Source organism: Scyliorhinus canicula, chromosome 14 (assembly GCF_902713615.1).
Source record: "Scyliorhinus canicula chromosome 14, sScyCan1.1, whole genome shotgun sequence".
Lineage (NCBI taxonomy): Eukaryota > Metazoa > Chordata > Chondrichthyes > Carcharhiniformes > Scyliorhinidae > Scyliorhinus > Scyliorhinus canicula.
In genome coordinates, this window is record NC_052159.1 from 123,200,458 (window position 1) to 123,220,555 (window position 20,098).

At 44.3% G+C, this 20,098-nt stretch overlaps 1 protein-coding gene across 3 annotated transcripts in view; it reads left to right on the forward strand.

Annotated features, from left to right (window-relative positions):
* Nucleotides 1-20,098, forward strand: part of LOC119977122 (dTDP-D-glucose 4,6-dehydratase-like) — a 69,998-nt gene that overhangs the window by 29,218 nt on the left and 20,682 nt on the right. For all 3 annotated transcript variants that reach the window (XR_005463123.1, XM_038817741.1, XM_038817742.1), the window contains exons 6-10: nucleotides 4,219-4,317; nucleotides 6,705-6,764; nucleotides 14,723-14,766; nucleotides 18,125-18,290; nucleotides 18,848-18,906. Coding sequence is in view for 2 of the 3 variants with exons in the window: in XM_038817741.1 (XP_038673669.1) it covers nucleotides 4,219-4,317; nucleotides 6,705-6,764; nucleotides 14,723-14,766; nucleotides 18,125-18,290; nucleotides 18,848-18,906 (428 nt within the window). In the remaining variant the exon portion in view is untranslated. The remainder of the gene's footprint in view (nucleotides 1-4,218; nucleotides 4,318-6,704; nucleotides 6,765-14,722; nucleotides 14,767-18,124; nucleotides 18,291-18,847; nucleotides 18,907-20,098) is intronic.

The following is a 20,098-nucleotide window of genomic DNA, read 5'->3' on the forward strand; positions in this document are numbered from 1 at the left end:
ATGAAGGCATGGGGAGTGTGTGTTTGTGTTGGGGAGAGGTGAAGGCTTTTTTTCATGATAACTTGAGATGTATCCCACAGCACAGAGGCAGGCTATTTAAACATCCCATCTTGTTACCTGAAGGGTGCTGCCTTTGAACTCTTTCCTGGGTCGGCTAGCTCGACTGCAGCTCATACCTGCTCCACTCCACAAGTGCCATCTTTTCTTGGGGCAGGTGGGCAGAGACGGGAATTAACCTGATTTCCACAACACGCCTCGAGTTTGAAAATGTAGCTCTATATGTTTAAGTTAGTCATTCAAAGTTTCAGAAAATTTGTTGTGCAGTCACAAACCCAGTCAATTTGTTGTGCAGTCACAAACCACAGTCCAAAGATGTGCGGGTTAGGTGGATTGGCCATGCTAAATTGCCCGTAGTGTCCTTAAAAAGTAAGGTTAAGGGGGAGGTTGTTGGGTTACGGGTATAGGGTGGATACGTGGGGTTGAGTAGGGTGATCATTGTTCGGCACAACATCGAGGGCCGAAGGGCCTGTTCTGTGCTGTACTGTTCTATGTTCTAAGACTGAAGGGCTGCCAGTACACACAGAAAATGACAATCTGAGGGAAAGGCAAATGCAAGGAAATGTCCAGGGAAACAATGATTTAAATGGTGAACATTGAATGTGCAGTAGACTGAAATAGTCTGTAAAATGAATAAAATTGAAACTTATTTTTAAAAAATCGTTGAGGAAGAAGCTATGTACTGAAACCAGACTCTGAAATTCAGTGTTCACAACCTGAACATAAGCCACCCAGTGGTCAAATTGTGTATTTAAGAGTATGATGCATTTTATAGGTGAAATCCATTACAAATGTGCACATAAGAATGCATAATGGAAAAAGTTAACATAACATGTGTCTTACAAATGTGGCAGCAGGAAGTCCTGGCTCAGAGGAAATAGATGTAGATGTAAAATATTAAATTAATAAAATAACCAAATATATAATAGTCATGGACTATTGGCCTGGGGGGGGGGGGGCACATGCAGCCCATCTGGGTTCTGAGTGCGACCCACAAGACGTTTTGTTCACCGTTGCCCATGCGTGGGGTTGCCACATTCTGTTGATTTCCGACGACGTAGTTGCTTTCCTACCAGTATGACTGAAGTGATTCACACGTAAAACCAGGGCAAGTGAATTGAGGTGTGTGGTGATTTCACACAACATTGACTTTGCGTCCAAAGTGCAAATATTTATTTTGTCTTTACCATTTGAAGTTGTTGATAGTTCTATTAATATATAAATAATTTAGCATTTTCTATAACTCATTATGAAATATTAGGCGTGCACTGCCTGTATTTAATCTTATTCATGAGGTCATGGTTTATGAACCAGCCTGATTTCAATCTTGTGATCCACTGAGATGAAGGAGAGCCACCCATGCAGCCCACACACTCGCTTCGGTTGCGCATCACTTATATATCATAGCACATTGGCCTGAATCTTCAGGGGAATGGCAATCAGCATTGGATTGCCACTCCACTCCTGGCAGGGACTTCTGAACCTGAATTCTACAGAAATGTAGAGCATACTTGAAATGCTTCATGGTCCCCTTTTATGGCACTTGTTGTACTGGTAAGTAAAGAGTTTATATGTCCTCGAACAACTTTGAAAAGCTACAGAGAGAAGGTAATCCCGTAAGGGGGTTGGGTGGGTAACGTAAGGGGGTATGGTAAAGTAGTGGGGTATTGTCAATGAGGTATGGTTGGAGGGTGGTTAAGGAGTTGGATGGGTAAGAGGGTACGGTGGTGGGTGGTAAGGTAAGGGTTGAGGGGGTAGGGTGGCAGCTGGGTAGTGTGGTAACTGAGATCTTAGAGTCGGGTGTGAATTGGGATTTGGGTGAGGGTGTGGTCAGATGGTGAGATTGGGTAAGTACAGCTCCAAGATTCAGATGGTGGGGACGAGTCAGCTCCAGACGGGGGGTGGAGACGAATCACTTGGGGAGAGCAGTCAGGTTGGATTGGGGACAGTTGGGGTTAGGTCGGAGGAATTTGGGATGTCAAGTGGTGGTGTTGGGTTGGGGGTTTTTAGGTTTTAGGATTTTGACTGGGAAGTTGTATGGTGAGTTTGGGTCAGGTTGAGTCGGGAGCAGCCGATGCGTTTGGGAGGGGGGGGGGGGAGTTTGGAGATGAGGGGGGGGGTGTCCAAGGAGTCAGGCTTTGACAAAGAGTCATCTGGACTCGAAACGTTCGCTATTTTCTCTCCCTATCGATGCTCAGACCTGAGAATTTCCAGCATTTTCTCTTTGGAGTCAGTTACATAGTTACCTCGGAGTTTGACAAGAAAGTTTCTGTCGAACGTTTCCTGGGTAACTACCCAGGTAAATAAGTTGGAAACTTTTTGTAGGATCCTGGCGAGTAGAGAAATTGCCTATTGGAAGTTAGATCTTCCCAGATAATTCTTACAGACTGGTAGATCCTGAGCCTTAAGATTTTTAACTGCAAAATATATGAAACATCAGACTTAGGTGATCATCATTAAAAAATTAAAATCAATCCTTTTTTTGGTACCGTGATTATTCACAATCCATCATTCCATTGACCCATTTACTAACTCTAGCTATCTTGAATGTCGCTCCTGGACTTCCTCACTTCCTTCCCATCCATTTCTAGGCCTCCGGTTTCTATAACTTGTACGATGGACTTGTCCTTTATGTAGGGACTTACAGTTGCATGCTACTCCTGTCCTGGAACTCGGAGTATCCTTTTGAGACATTCTCAGTCAGTCCTCTCAGTCATTATTGTGCAACTTTAGGGTTGTTTTTATGTGCCTGGTCTCTCCTGAACCCATATTAGGACACTGTACTCCCACTCAGACTCTGACTTGGCTGCTGTGCTGTCTCCTGGCTACATCAATATATTCAAAGGAATCTTGTGCTTCTTGAACTGGTTAAGTCATGATCTGGACTTGTTTTGCTCTTTTTTACGTTAATTTGTTTAGATTTGTATAAAATGAAACAAAGCACCACCATATCAGAGTTTTTCAGCCTAGAAAGCCACATTCCATGAAAGACCTTTACAAGCTATATAATTGGGTGTAATTTGATAGGAGTTACCTGTTTCATGTCCAAGTGACTCTCTTCCACAGCATCATATTACATCAGACATGATATTTTGGATTTAAGGTCAAGCTGAAAGAGAATTTGGGAAGAAGAAAAGAGAAAATTAGTGGTTATGACATTTTAAACTGATAAAATATTGCGATAAATGAGCAAAATAAAACCAGTCAGAAAAAAAATTGTTGACCTCTACAGAATGAATGGCACCTCTGACTGAAGTTGAGAGTTTGAATGACTAGTACCCCATACAGACCTGAGGGATGGAAGAGAGATGATTGTGGTTTGGACAATGCATTCCTCCTGTCAAGCATGTTCTTTATCCCAATGGATATATCTTTCATAAAGAAAAAAACAAAATAAAATTATGAACTCCCATGATGCTCTAATTGGTAGCAAACCTAATTTGTTCAAGAATGAGATCAGGTACGGTGATATTTACGGGCAGCACGGTAGCATTGTGGATAGCACAAATGCTTAACAGCTCCAGGGTCCCAGGTTCGATTCCGGCTTGGGTCACTGTCTGTGCAGAGTCTGCACATCCTCCCCGTGTGTGCGTGGATTTCCTCCGGGTGCTCCGGTTTCCTCCCACAGTCCAAAGATGTGCAAGTTAGGTGGATTGGCCATGATAAATTGCCCTTAGTGTCCAAAATTGCCCTTAGTGTTGGGTGGGCTTACTGGGTTATGGGGATAGGGTGGAGGTGTTGACCTTGGGTAGGGTGCTCTTTCCAAGAGCCGGTGCAGACTCGATGGGCCGAATGGCCTCCTTCTGCACTGTAAATTGTGTGTGTGTGAAAATATGTATGTGTTGATGTATTTTCAATAGCTTTGAAAATGGAATTCCCCAGGCATATGGAAATTCATAGCATCATGTGCCTAATGCTCAGATGACAAATTGCTGGGTGTTAACAGGATTGCCATTTTAAGTTCTTTCCAAAATACATCAATTGATTTGTTCATATGATTGAAGGAGTGGGACCGCAAAGGAAATGCTTGATGAATAATTATATTTTAAACAACACTATACAAATGCCATTTTGAAGTTGACTTTTCAATTGTAACATTACTTGAACATGCAAGATGTCTGTAGTATATGTTTTTTATTAAAAAAAATTGTTTTGATTTAGGAATTTAATGAAGCATCACCTAAACATCCCACCAATCCCTATGCAGCATCAAAAGCAGCATCAGAAAGTATAGTTATGTCGTATTGGGAAAGCTTCAGGGTAAGTTACACATTATATTTTACCAAGATACTTTGTAAAGATACTGGTATTTTTTCTAAGTAATTTTGGCCAGTACTTTGGAATCCAGTATAAAGTATAAATATTTCTTGACTGACTTCCTGGCTGAGTTCTGGCTGAAAGGTTCCAGTGGAAGGTGTATTTTGTGATAGTGTCTATCTATGCATTCAGGGTGTCAACCTTGACGCAGAGGCAGCGCGCTCTCTGTAAGTCAGAAGGTTATGAGTTCAAAGCCCACTCTGAACATTTGAACACATAATCCAGGCTTGGATTTAGTACAGCACTGCCAGAGGTGCCATCTTTCAGATATGTTATTAAACCAAGACCATCAACTGTTTCTATTTCAAAAGAAGCAAAATTAATTAACATGGGTTAATCAATGACTGCCATCATGGATATGTTGATGGCAAATTGTATCTGTAATGCATTGTTGAGTGCTTCAATTAAATAATGGAGTAAGTTAATGAAGGTTGTGCCATTGATGTTGTAAATGGATTGTCAAAAGATGTTTGATAAAGTGTTGATCGTTCCTACCTGCCCCACCTCCCCAATTGCAACCTCAAAACATCCACCTCACTGATCAATAGCAAATGTTTTACACTTTTCTCAAACAATTATTATTTACCCTTTCTACTTATTACTATCCAATCTTTCTGACCACTGCTACTCTCCCTCTTCCCCTTCCCCTTTTGGGATTTACTCGAGAGCACCTGAAGATGTCACAGTGGCCTGCCCATCATAAAGTTTCAAACAGGTTGTGGACAGGGGACAGAAAGGACACCAGCTGAATTTTACATGATCCCCCCACCTTCGATCTCACTGGTGGGGGAATGTAAAATCCAGCGCTATGACTTTTTATTTCAAACTCACATGAAGGTTACATAAATACAGTCACCATATATATATATATTATAACGATTCCGGACCAGACTTGAACAGTTGTTAGGATGCTGGACAGAACCTCTGGGCGGGATTCTCCCGTACCTGGCGGGGCGGGGGGTCCCGGTGGGACGGAGTGGCGTGAACCACTCTGGCGTCGGCCCAACCCAAAGGTGCGGAATCCTCTGCACCTTCAGGGAAAGGCCGGCGCCGGAGTGGTTGGCGCCCCACCGGCTGGCATGGAAGGTCTTTGGCGTCACGCCAGTCGGGGCCGAAGGAACTTTGCCGGCCAGCGCGGGTCCGCGCATGCACGGGAGTATCAGCGGCTGCTGATGTCACCCCGCACATGCGCAGGGGTGGGGTTCACCTACGCGTCGGCCATCGCGGAGGCTGACACGGCCGGCACATAGGAAAAGAGTGCCCCCTCGGCGTGGGCCAGGCCACTGTTGGGGCACCCCCCGGGGCAAGATCGCCCCGCGCCCCTCCCGGCGAGCGGCCGCCAACCGACGCGGCGCGATTCCCGCCCCCGCTGAATCTCCGGTGCCGGAAAACTCAGCGGCCAGCAGGGGCGGGATTCACGCCGCCCACTCAGTGATTCTCCGACCCGGCGGGGGGGGGGGTTCGAGAAGACCACCCACTATTTTTTATTCAACTTGTAAGACTGTGAAGAAAGCATATTGCGCTCCAGGAGTGATTACACGCGCAAATTGTGATATGGTATTTGAAAACAAACTTTATTGCTAACACAGGATTTAAATAACATTAACATCATAAAGAAAATAACTTACAATACCATTTTTAAACCATGACAATGCAACGCCAACTCCCAACTGCTATCTTTTATCTTCACTCAAGCAAAACCCATCTCTGATCAAAATCCACCTTTAAATACAGTTAGCCAACCCAGGAATATTGCTGTAAAGAGATGGCTTGGATATACCGCTTTGAGAGAGTGATCCTTTGGGAACCAACTTGTAGATTCTTGCATATGTCACACTTACTGTATAACTTCCCAGCATTTGCAAAAAGCTGCTTGTCTGTTCACATCCCCAATCTAAACTGAACTGAAACTCAACATATGACTGCTTCAGCCCCTGGCTCCTCCAATCAGCTACATCATCTTACTGAAGCCAAGCACAATGTTTCTAATATCTACCCCTCTGGGTAACCTTCTTTATATAATCAAAATTCCATTAGCCCAACTTCAATTAAATAATGGTTGAAGTGAATGATGATTTCAATTTTACAATGTTTTAAATACACATCTGTAGCCAAGAAGCCTGGCTGTCTTTCAGTCTACTAATTCTAAAAACATTTCTGCAGCAGTCACATACTCAACCCTTACAGCACCAAATACATATTATACAATATATCTGAAATTCCAACATTCGTATATAAACTATATAAAATACATGTGCTTGATTAGTCCATGCATGAATTTCCATGATTTATTTGTTTTAATTTTTCTTTCTGAACTATATTTTCTTTAGTTCCCAGTCGTTGTAACAAGAAGTAGTAATGTTTATGGACCTCATCAATACCCAGAAAAAGTAAGTACCTTTGGTTCTGTTATTCTTCGACCTAATAGGATTCTAACATAAATAAAAGAAAAATACTGCACATGCTGGAAATCTGAAATAGAAGCAGAAAGTGCTGGAAAAACTGATCAGTATTGACAGCGTCTGTGGAGAGAGAAACTGAGTGAGAGAGAAACCGAGTTAACATTTCGAATCCAACATGACTCTTCTTCAGAACATGCTGAGATTTCCCTGCACTTTCTGTTTTTATTTAAAGATCTAATCATTGGCTTATGTGCTTTCTGTAACAGCTAACCCCAAAATAATACAGACCATTGAAAATACTTTGGACAGGGTGAGGCGGCCCGCCTCAGTTCGTTGACCAAATGTTTTGACAAGTATATTAGTTACAATGAGTGCTAACATTACTGGACAGGTGAATCAAACTTACAGCCACAAACCTGTGGCTGTAAGCACAAAAATAGAACTGAAATTAGGTGGATACAGCTTACTTATTTTTTAAAAAGCGGGACAATCCTATCCAGCCAATAACCACCCCACAAGTCTACTCTTAACTATCAGTAAAGTGATGGAATGTGCCGTCGACAATGTAATCACGCAGCACTTACTCAGCAATAACCACCTCATTAACGCTCGGGTCTTTCATCTGCCAGGGCAACTCAGCTCCTGACCTCATTACAGCTTTGGTTCAAACATGAACATAAGGGGCGCGATTCTCCACTCCCCACGCCGGGTGGGAGAATCGCGGGAGGGCCGTGCAACTAACTACACGCCCCCTGGCGTCCCCCGCGATTCTCCCACCCCCCCCACTCGGAAGAATCGCCGGTCGCCGTGAAAAACGGCGACCGGCGATTCTCGGACCTGGATGGGCTGAGCGGCCTGCTCTTCTCGACCAGTTCACGACGGCGGCAACCACACCTGGTCGCTGCTGTCGTGAACATGGCGCCAAAAGCTGGATTGAAGCTTGTGGGGGCGGAGAGGGGAGTGAGCACCACGGCCGTGCTCGGGAGGGGACTGGCCCGCAATCGGTCAAGCCGCCACGTCTTGCGGGGCAGCGGAGGGGAAGACGGCAACCGCGCATGCATGGGTTTGAGCCGTCAGCCGTCGTGACGTCAGCCGCGCATGCGCGGGTTGGAGCCAGCCAACCTGCGCATGTGCGGCTGATGTCACTTAGGCGCCGCCGTCGCGTCACTCTCGGCGCGCCGGCGTCAAGGCCCGGCGGCCGAGAGTTACGGAGGTGGGGGTGAATAAGGTGAGAGGAGCGGCCTCCGCGACCGTCGTGAAACTCGGCCGAGTTCACGACGGCCTCTCCGATTTTTCACAGGAGTGGAGAATTCCGCCCAAGAGCTAAATTCAAGAGATGAGCTGAAAGTGACTACTTTTGACATTCAGGCACCATTTGACCAAGTGTGATATCAAGGAGACCTAGTAAAACTGGAGTCAATGAGAATTGGGGGGAAAAGCTCGCCACTGGTTGAAGTAATACCTAGCACAAAGGAAGGTGGTTCTGGTTGTGGAAGGTCAATTATCTCAGTCCCAGGACATTGCTGGAGGTGTTCCTCAAGGTCGTCTCCCAGGCCAACCATCTTCAGTTGCTTCATCAACTAGGCAAACCTCGGGTGCCACGTGATGCCCGGCCAATTAGGGAAAAGCACCTGCGATTCCAGCAGGCTGGGGGCCTTTAAAACCTGCAGAACAGATACAGACTAGGAGAAGAATTGGAGTTGATGGCTGACATTTCCTTCTCAGGTCAGAAGTGAGGATGTTTGCTGATGATTGCACAATGTTCAGAACAATTTGCGACGACTCCGATTCTGAAGCAGTCCTTATGCAGCAAGATCCAGACAATTATCAGGCTTGGACTGATAAGTGACAAGGAACATTCATGGCACACAAGTGGCAGGCAATGCCCATTTCCACCAACAGAGAAGCTACCTATCAGCTTGACATTCAGTAGCATTATCATTGCTGAATCCTCCACTATCAACATTCAGGGGATTACCATTGACCAGGAGTGAACTAAACTGGGAATTCTGCAGTGAGTACCTCACCTCCTGACACTTCTCTCCTCCTCCAACCCCCCCCCCCCCCCCCCCCCCCAACCACCACCACCACAAGCCTGTCTACCACCTACAACGCACAAGTCAAGAGTGGAATGGAATATTCACCACCTGCCTGGATGAGTGCAACTTCAACAACGCTCAAGAAGCTCGACACCATCCAGGGCAAAGCAGCCCGCTTGATTGGTACCACCTGAAACATTCACTCCTCTCACCACTGATGCACAGCAGCATATGCAACATGAACTGCATCAACTCGCCAAACTCCTTTCATAGCACCTTCCAAACTTATGACCACCGAGAAGGACATGGGCTGTAAAATGCATGGTGTCGAAACATGAACTCCAGGCGGCCATCAGCGGTCAACAGCAAGGCAGTTTATTTAGAGGCAACAAATATTTACAGAAAGTATAAAGGAACATTACATTACCAGCCGTCGACTCCAATTCTTCTTCTAGTCTGTATCTGTTCTGCTGGTTTTAAAGGCCCCCAGCCTGCTGGAATCACAGGCACTTTTCCCTAATAGGCCGGGCATCACGTGGCACCCGAGGTTTGCCTAAACCTCGGTCCGGGCGGTCACGTGACCCCAAGGTGAACATGTTTTACAAAGCTTGCGACAATGCTAACAGGGAGGCCAGGTTCCGAAGGAATCTACCGTAATAGTTAATCATCCCCAAGAAGGACTTCAACTTTGTATTGTTTTTTCGGGCGAAGCTTCTCTGTAGGCTTTTCTTTTCTCCACCGCGTGAACACTTTCCCATTGACCATGTAGCCCAAATAGGTCACCTTGTTGGCCTGGAATGTACACTTTTCCTTTTTGAAGCGCACACACATAATCGAAATCAATCGCAACTTTTGGCAGTCCCTGCAACAAATGTTCCACGGTACGTTGGAAAATTACGAATGCTGATAATACCCCGAATGGTAACTGAATATATTCATACAAGCCCTTGTGCATATTGATGGTAATGTATTCTCGGGATGCCTCACCTAACTCCAATTGCAAGTAAGCATGGCTCATGTCCAGGCTGGTGAATGTCAAACCCCAGCAAGTTTAGCGTACAGGTCATCAATCCTATGTATGGGGTACCGATCCAATTTGGCCGCATGATTGACAGACTTGTTAGTTTAGAATCCCTACAAATTCGGACCATCTTGCCAGCTTGAGGACAAGTACGATGTGTGCAGCCCACTCTGTGAACTTTACTGGTGTAATGATGGCCAGGTCTTTAAGGCGCTGAAGCTCTGAATAAGGGACCGGTCTGGCCCTATAAAACCTTGGTGTGGCTTCAGGGTCTACGTATATTTTGGCTTGGAACACCTTTATATTCCCCAGTTCGTCCTTGAAGACCTCAGAATACCTTTGGATAACTTTGGACAGGTCACCCTCATCTGGTTTAAATATTTCCATCCAATTCAATTTTATGTGTTGGAATCAGTAACATCCCATTAAGCTTGGACCCTGTCTACTTACAATGACAAGTGACAGCCGGGCCAACTGCCGCTTGTACGCTTCCGGAGCCACCGTGGACCCATTGATTTTTAGCACTTCTCCTGTATAAGTGGCTAACTGGGTTGCAGTGTTCTTCAACCTCAAAGGCTGGTCCCCATCTTGCAAGTAATGATAAACTTGTTCACATTTAATGGTCGCTGAAGTCTTGGTGTCTGCTTCCATCTTTAAAGGGCATCTGTTGACAATAGTGTTTTGGTTATTGGAGCCCACATCAATGTGGTTCAACAGTAACACATTCCGCTCAGTTAACTGGTATCCCTCCATATTCTGAACAGCTGCCAATTTTTTTCCCTTCCTGGGCCGCACTGGCTCTGCTTGTCTCTGCATCTATTCCTCAAGTTACCTCTTTTACTTCAAAAACACTTGGCCTCACGGAACCTGCACTTGCCTGGGTCGTGGCTTCCCCCACAACAAAAACATCTGTTGAAACTTGCGGTCTCATCAAGACGGTGGCTCATTCCCCAGTTCCCTATGTGGGTGAATATCTCCCTATAAGAACATGAGAACTAGGAGCAGGAGTAGGCCATCTGGCCCTTCGAGCCTGCTCCACTCGCCTTTTTAATCACCTGTTGCACCTGTAAACCAACTTTTTGCGAATCATGCACCAGCACGCCCAGGTCTCTCTGCACAGCAGCATGTTTTAATATTTTATCTTTTAAATAATAATCCCGTTTGCTGTTATTCCTACCAAAATGGATAACCTCACATTTGTCAACATTGTATTCCATCTGCCAGACCCTAGCCCATTCACTTAACCTATCCAAATCTCTCTGCAGACTTCCGGTATCCTCTACACTTCTTGCTTTACCACTCATCTTAGTGTCGTCTGCAAACTTGGACACATTGCACTTGGTCCCCAATCCAAATCATCTATAAATTGTGAACAATTGTGGGCCCAACACTGATCCCTGAGGGACACCACTAGCTACTGATTGCCAACCAGAGAAACACCCATTAATCCCCACTCTTTGTTTTCTATTAATTAACCAATCCTCTATCCATGCTACTACTTTACCCTTAACACCATGCATCGTTATCTTTTGCAGCAACCTTTTGTGTGGCACCTTGGCAAAAGCACCTATCTGCAAAGTAAACTTTGTTCCTGGTGCTGTTACTTGCAGCCCCTTGCTCCAACTGATGGACCTCACCCCAGGCATATTTTGCAATTCTTGGGTGTCTTGCAGCCCCCTCCATGGATGAAGCTCTTGCCATCACCCTTTTTAAGTCCATTTGTGGTTCCGTGAGCAACCTCTTCTGAATAGCCGTGTCACACATCAGCCTGTCACATAATACATCATTCAGGGACTTCCCAAAATCACATTATTCCGCCAGCTTCCTTAAGCCAGCCATAAAAACTGCAACAGATTTGCCTGGGGCCCTCCCCATTGAATTAGACTTATACCGCTGCAGGATAATAGAGGGTAACTAATTCCACAAGATAATTTAATGATTTGGAATCGGGAGCCTCAGGGTAGGTCAAGCTTCTTATCGCATTATAGGAGTGGGTACCACAGGCCGCGAGCAAAATAATGTTTTGCCTTTCATCACCCGCTATGCTGTTTGCTGCACATACTGCACCCAATCTGCCATATCTGCACTGAAGGGCTCAAGTTTACGATAAAGCGGCATGAGGGTGATCCTTCTGCCGGGCACTGGAAATAACTAGGAACTGGGCTTGGAAAAACCACTATGCCTATCCCGCAATCAGGCCTTTCTACCTCGTCGCCAATGTAGTAGCAGGAACCCCAGGCAACCATCAGCAGATAACAACAACAAATAGTTAATTTTGAGGCAAAAACTATTTACAGAAAGTATAAAGAAACATTATGGTACCAGCCAGCAACTCCAACTCTTCTCCTGGTCTGGATCTATTCTGCAGATTTTAAAGGCATCACATGGCCTCCCAAGATTTGCCTGGGCCTCGGTCAGGGAGGTCACATGATCCCCGATGTTCGCCGCAACACATGGGAACAGCATCACCTTCAACTTCCTCGCTAAGCGATATATCATTCTGACTTAGAACTATATCACTGTTCCTTCACTATTGCTGGGACCTCCTTCCTAACAGCACGGTGGATGTACCTACACCATATGCATTGCAGTGTTTCAAGAAGGCAGTTCACCATCACCACCTTGGCAGTTAGGTTTGCACAACAGTTTCTGGCTAGCCAGTGAAGCCCATTTTCAGTGAAAGCATTTAAAAAAGCACCTTTCAATCCTATGGCGAGTAGCTCACCTCCTGACTCCCCTCCCAAAGCGTGTCCACCATCTACAAGGCACACATCATGAGTGCAATAGAATACTCTCCGCTTGCCTGGATGAGTGCAGCTCTAACAACACTCGAGAAGCTCAACACCATCCAGGACAAAACAGCCCTCTTGACTACTACCCCTTCAACAAACATGCAATTCCTTCTCCACCAACGAACAGTGGCAGTCATGTGTACCATCCACACGATGCACTGTAGGTCCTTGCCAAGGTTTCTTTGGCAGCACCTTCCAAGCCCACAACTATTACCATCAAGATGGACAAGAGCAGCAGATATCAGGAACCCTACCACCTGGAGGTTCCCCTCCAAGTCATTCATCACCCGACTTGGAAATATAACACCGTTTCTTCACTGTCGCTGGGTCAAAATCCTTGAACTCCCTCTCTAACAGCACTGTGGGTGCACCTACACCTCAGGTACTGCAACAGTTCAAGAAGGCAGTTCACCAACACCTTCTGAAAAGCAACTATGAATAGGCAATAAATGCTGGCTTAAGCAGTGGCGCCCACATCCCATAATGTCACAAAATATCCCAAGGGTTCAGACCCAAGTAAAGGTGAAAGGAAATTAAGGAAGGTGACAAAGAGATTTAATACGTTCAGGGTGATGCACACAATATGGAGCTGGACGGCTGGAAGTTTTGCAGTCAACATTTGAATGGAAGGGAGAGCGCAATAAAGCAGAGTAGAAACCATTGTATATGTGGATTTAAAAACAATAATTATAAGGTAGCAATCTACTTTTTATAAACCACATAACTTTGTCAAGTTTGTTATTCTCTACATCTCTTTGTATTAATTATTCAGAAAATAATTGCAACTAGACCGTTCAACATGATCAAGAAGATATCGATAAGACATAGGAGCAGAATTAGGCCATTCGGTCCATCGTGTCTGTGCCGCCATTCAATCACGGCTGATATGATTCTCACCCCATTCTCCTGCCGCCTTCCCATAACCCCTGATCCCCTTATTAATCAAGAAGCTATCTATTTCTGTCTGATAGACACTCAGTGATTTGGCCTCCACAGCCTTCTGTGGCAATGAGTTCCACAGATTCACCACCCTCTGGCTGAAGAAATTCCTCCTCATCTCTGTTTTAACGGATTGTCCTTTAGTCTGAGGTGTGCCCTTGGTTCTAGTTTCTCCTACTGGTGGTAACATCCTCTCCACGTTCACACAATCACCCCCTTCATCCTTCTAAACTCAAGTACAGACCCAGGGTATCTAGATGATTTTAGAGCAGCTTGGCCTCAACCCTTATGATTTATAACAGTTGGGATCCCTACTTGCTCAGTGTTAGTGTCCTAATGTGGGGATCATTTAAATATAACTTGTGCTTTCGCAGCATATTTATTACATTATTGAAATTTCAAAAATGAATCCTTTAGCCTGTTTTTTCTAAAACAATCCAAATGATTTTTAACTATTTGGTGCAGAAAATAAAAACCTATTTGGATCATTGGTGCATTTCCTTTTAAAATCTGTTTTAAAACAATTGTTCGAAATATAGATGAGGAAATTAGATTTTTCTATAAAACCTTGTGGATTTTGTATTTTATGAGCTGACTTTTGATGTTTGCTAAAATCTCCATTTGTAATGATAAAGCATCTATGAAAATCTATAAATATAAATTAAAATATGGTAAATTTACAAATGGGCGGCACGGTAGCACAGTGGTTAGCACTGTTGCTTCACACGCCAGGGTACCAGGATTGATTTCCAGCTTGGATCACTGTCTGTGCGGAGTCTGCAGGTTCTCCCCGTGTCTTCGTGGGTTTCCTCCGGGTGCTCCGGTTTCCTCCCACACGTCCCAAAAGACGTGCTGTCAGGTAATTTGGACATTCTGAATTCTCCCTCCGTGTATCCGAACAGGCACCAGAATGTGGCGACTATTAGATTTTCCAAGTAACTTCATTGCAGTGTTAATGTAGGCCTACTTGTGACAATCAGAAAGATTATTATTATTAATCTGACAAATTTGCGAAAGCACTAGACTTCAAATGTATGCATTTATATTCATATATACTGTAGTTGTTTTTTAAAAATACTGTACGGTGTGATTGTGATAGATCAGCAGTTCTTTCGAATTTTTAAATGTCATTCCGTTGCTTTAAATTTTTTTTAGGTTATTCCGAAATTCATAGCCTTATTGCAACGTAACCGGAAATGGTAAGTAGCTTTATGGAAATTGAAGTTCTATCAAAGTTTACATTTGTGGCCTGTTGGATGGGCTTATCTCTTTGTTTTACGGTTACCTATGGATTTAGGAAAATTTCTTTTGAATTTGCCAAAAGAAAATTTGTATTGATTAGTGCAGGGTTTCCCAAACCTTTCCAGCCACCAAACCCTTTTGACCTCCCATTCTTATTATATTGAAGAATTAACCACAAAACAGGATTATTATTGTGCAATAGGTACAAATGTGCAAAAACAAACTTAAATAATGTTTCTATGTCTTATATGTATATATTTATTATAATTAAAATGTTGTTATTCAGAAAATATTTCCAAGTCTCACCTTCTTTTGCTCACAAATTTATTTAAAATTGGCAGTGCTGCTGGAGAGCTAGATTCTCATTTCAGACGCGCCTGTGCACACACACACCTCTTTTCTCTCTCTCTTTCTCACACACAACTCCCCCCTCACTCTCACACACACATATTAACCTTCTCTCACACCCACCTTGCCCATGCACACACTCACCCCCCCATACATACATACATACACACACTCCCCCGAACACACACACATCTCTCTCGGGGTCCCGGCCCCTCCAACCTCTCCTGATTCCCCACCGTCTCGGCCTCTCTTAGATCCCTGTGGGATCTCTCAGCCCCCACGGCTCCAGCCTCTCACTTGCCTGTGAGTTTAAATTCAAGTATTTCTAGTATATCCAATCATAATCAGTTTCTCAGTTCATTGGCTGACTAGTGCACTTATCAGTAGCCAACAAAATGAAACAACTGCCTTTGAATGGGCAAGCTGGAAGGACAGCTTTTTAAAAACATTTAAGGGGCCAGACTGTCGCGGGAACCCCTGGAGGAGTCCCATAGAACCAGTTTGGGAAACACTTGATTAGTGTTTTGAAAAGTGCATCTTTTGTGCGTGTTCTTAGACTTTTGTATCTCCTGTCCGTTGGAAGAGAGAATAACCCGGATGGGAGGGATCTTTGATTATGTGCTTGTTTTCCGAAGGCAGCGGGAGGTGTAGACAGAGTCAATGGGTGGAAGACTGGTTTGCATGATGGACTGGGCTGTGTTCACGACTCTGTAGTTTACGGTCTTGGGCCGAGCAGTTGCCATACCAAGCTGCGATGCAGCCACACAGGATGCTTTCTATGGTGCATCCGTAAAAATTGTTAAGAATCAATGTGGGCATACCAAATTTGCTTAGTTTCCTGATGAAGTATAGGCACTGTTATGCTTTCTTGATTGGAGCACGACATGGGTGGACCACGACAGATTGTTGGTGACGTGCACATCTAGGAGTTTGAAGCTGTCAACCATCTCCACCTCGGCACTATTGACGGAGACAGGGGTGTGTATGACACTTCGCTTCCTGTAGTCGATGACCAGCTCCTTGGTTTTGCTGACATTGAGGGAGAGATTGTTGTTGTTGCACCACTCCACTAGGTTCTCTCTCCCTCCTGTACTCTGACTCATTGTTGTTTGAGAACGACCCATTACGGTTGTCATCAGCAAACTTATAGATGGAGTTGGAGCCGAATTTTGCCAGACAGTCGTGTATGTATATGGAGTGTAGTAGGGGGATATGTGCGCTGCCTTGCGGGGCCCCAGTATTGAGGACTATCGGGGAGGATGTTCTGTTGTTTATCTTGACTGATTGTGGTCGATGGGTCAGGAGGTGGAGGATCCAGTTGCAGAGGGAGGAGCCAAGTCTTAGGTTTTGAAGTTTTGATATGTGTTTGGCTGGGATTATAGCGTTGAAGGCAGAGCTGTAGTCAATGAATAGGCGTTTGACGTCGGAGTTATTATTGTCGAGATGCTCCTATTCCCCACTCTGTTTAGCAGTTTCTTCTCCATGCTCATGACCTTTGCCTTCTCTGCAGATGTGGAAGTGAAGACACAAACACATTGCGCCCTGATCAGGGAAATCCTCTGAGCTGACTATACTGCACCAGCCACCCACACAGCAACCCAGCTACAAAGATTCATGGACTGTCTTTCCTGTGCCCCTTGACAATAAACATCAAGAAAACCATGGTCATCGGACAAAGTGTTGAATCTCCATCCCGATTACATTAAATAAAATCCCAATAGAAGGTGTCAGCAAATACTGCTTCTTTGAATCAACAGAGACAGACAAGGTGTCCTTGATGTAGAGTTTGATATACACATAGGGAAAACAGCTACCACTTTTGACCTTTTGTGAAACTCGCACAGAATAACCAAGCTGATTTGTTCCTAGGACTATGTTCTCAGCACCAATTTGTATGGGTGTGAAGCATCGATGACTTACAGCTGCCAGGAAACAAAGATCAATAATTTCCATATTCACTATCAGTGGTACATTCTAAGTATATCCTGGCAGGACATAACACAAATGTGGCAGTCCTCTCAAAGACAGAGCTGGCAAGTGTGTTGGCACTAATCAAACAAAGATGGCTTCAGTGGATCAGGCACATCCACAGGAAGATAATCAGATATGCAAGGGGCTTCGGTACGATGAGGTAGCCGTGCCAGGCGACTGATGGAGAACCCAAGGCTGCACTTCAAGGATGCTTGCAAGCATGACATGAAGGCCCCAAACATTAACTGTCACACCTCAGAGTCGTTGGCTAGTGAAAGAGGGAATAGTGACCTCTCTTGTGGGTTAGTGTGCACTATTACAACAACCAGTGGCCACAGCAGCTTGGCAACATGCACCAGTGCCAAAAACAACAAGCCGCAATGTCATTTGGCAGCTTCATGTGCAGCACTGGCAGAAACTGCCTCTCAATGATTGGCCATTAACAAAGGTGCACCAAATTAAGGCAACCCACCAAAATGGATTAGTTGATGCATGTCCATCATCTCTCATAGATGGAAGGATGGTAACAAATTTGTGGTGGGGAGGGGCTGATTATTGTGTGTATCTGGTGCTGTGTGTTCACATGTGGAGTCACATTTGAGAATAGTTTGGGAAACACTTTCCTCGAGGGTACAGATTTGGTAAGAACGTGAGATAACTAAGTGTTTTCAAATATACTATGAATGAATAAGGGTTTAAAAGTCTTAAGGAACATTTCTAAAAGATAGAGATGCTCACTTTTATTCTAAACCCCTGAATCAGCCCATATTTTCAAATAAATTGATTTGAAAATGCCCATTTTCATGTCTTAATACTAGTTGTGGCATGTAAATATTTGTATAAGGTTCACACACTTGTGGTTCAGCATTCTAACATTATTCTATAAGCCAGAAAATTGTGAAATCCCAAAATGTCTTGATCCCAAGATTTACAGTGTATTCAAAGTATCATTCTAATTTAGAATTAACTTTAATTTCTTTATTTCTATCCTGTTAGCTGCATTCATGGAACCGGAGTTCAAGCACGTCATTTTCTCTATGCTACAGATGTCGCCGAGGCTTTTCTCACAATTCTTGAGAAAGGTGAACCTGGTGAGGTCTACAATGTCGGCACAAACTTTGAGATGTCTGTCATTCAACTTGCAAAGGAGTTAGTTCATCTGGTAGGTGAAGCTCAGACAGAATAGTCACGTTGCATTTCTCAAGTGACATTTTTCACTTTTGTCTCTTTTAGTAACCAATACCTCATGCTGATTGAGATGGGGCAGGCGATCTATTGTCCAGTTCTTCAACGTTAACCTAACCTTGCACTAGTGAAGTAGTATAGGAAGTTTATTTTTTAGGTGCAAGTTCTCATCCTTCCCGCATAGTACAACATAAACTTGCTTCCAGTGATAAATATAAATATAAATCTTCAAAACTCACACAAGTGTTAAATTATCTGTTCGTTCTACTGTTTAAACTGCTGCATGTTTGCATAGAATCCTTACAGTGCAGGAGGCAACCTTTTGAGTCTACATTGACCCTCCAAAAGTGTACTCTACCTAGCTCAATTCCCGACCCTATCCCAGAAATCCCACGCATTGATCATGGCCAATGCACCTAACCTGAACATCTTTGGACTGCAATTTTTGTTCTCAGATTTGCCACAAATGTTGTTTTTGCTTTTTGTTTATAATATTTTTCTGAGCTTGCTTTAAACATGAGTTTAAATTTACAGATTAAAGAGACTGCTTCAGAGTCTGAGCTGGAACTTTGGATTGAACACGTCAGTGACAGGTCAGTGTTAATAATTGAAAACCATTATCTCTTGCACAGATGTAGACAAAGAAAATACAGCACAGAACAGGCCCTTCGGCCCACAATGTTGTGCCGAACTTTTGTCCTAGATTTAAAAACAAGTTAATCTACACCCCATCATTCTACCGTAACCCATGTAACTATCCAATAGCCGCTTGAAGGTCCCTAATGTTTACGACTCAACTACTTCCACAGGCAGTGCATTCCATGCCCCCACTACTCTCTGGGTAAAGAACCTAGCTCTATCCAATTCAAGAGCGGACTATACAGTCAATGGAAGAGCCCTGGGGAAAATTGATGTACAGAGAGATCTGGGAGTTCAGGTACATTGTACCCTGAAGGTGGCAACGCAGGTCGATAGAGTGGTCAAGAAGGCATAAAGCATGCTTGCCTTCATCGGACGGGGTATTGAGTACAAGAGTCAGCAGGTCATGTTACCGTTGTATAGGACTTTGGTTAGGCCATATTTGGAATACTACGTGCAGTTCTCGTCGCCACATTTCCAGAAGGATGTGGATGCTTTAGAGAGGAGGTTCACCAGGATGTTGCCTGGTATGGAGGGGGCTAACTATGAAGAAAGATTGAAGAGATTCGGATTGTTTTCGTTGGAAAGACGGAGGTTATGGGGGGACCTGATTGAGGTCTACAAAATTATGACAGGTATGGACAGGGTGGATAGCAACAAGCTTTTTCCAAGAGTGGGGGTGTAGATAAAGGATCTGGATCGGCGCAGGCTGGGAGGGCCGAAGGGCCTGTTCCTGTGCTGTAATTTCCTTTGTTCTGACATCCCCCCTATATCTTCCACCATTCAACTTCAATTTATGTCCCCTTGTAATGGTTTGTTCTAGCCGGGAATAGTCTCTGACTGTCTACTCTATCTGTTCCCCTGATCATCTAATAAACCTCTATCAAGTCTCCCCTCATCCTTCCCCATTCTAATGAGAAAAGGCCGAGCACCCTCAACCTTTCCTCGTAAGACCAACTCTCCATTCCAGGCAACATCCTGGTAAATCTCCTTTGCACCTTTTCTAAAGCTTCCACATCCTTTCTAAAATGAGGTGACCTGAACTGCACACAGTACTCCAAATGTGGTCTTACCAAGGTTTTGTACAGCTGCATCATCACCTCACGGCTCTTAAATTCAATCCCTCTGCTAATGAACGCGAGCACA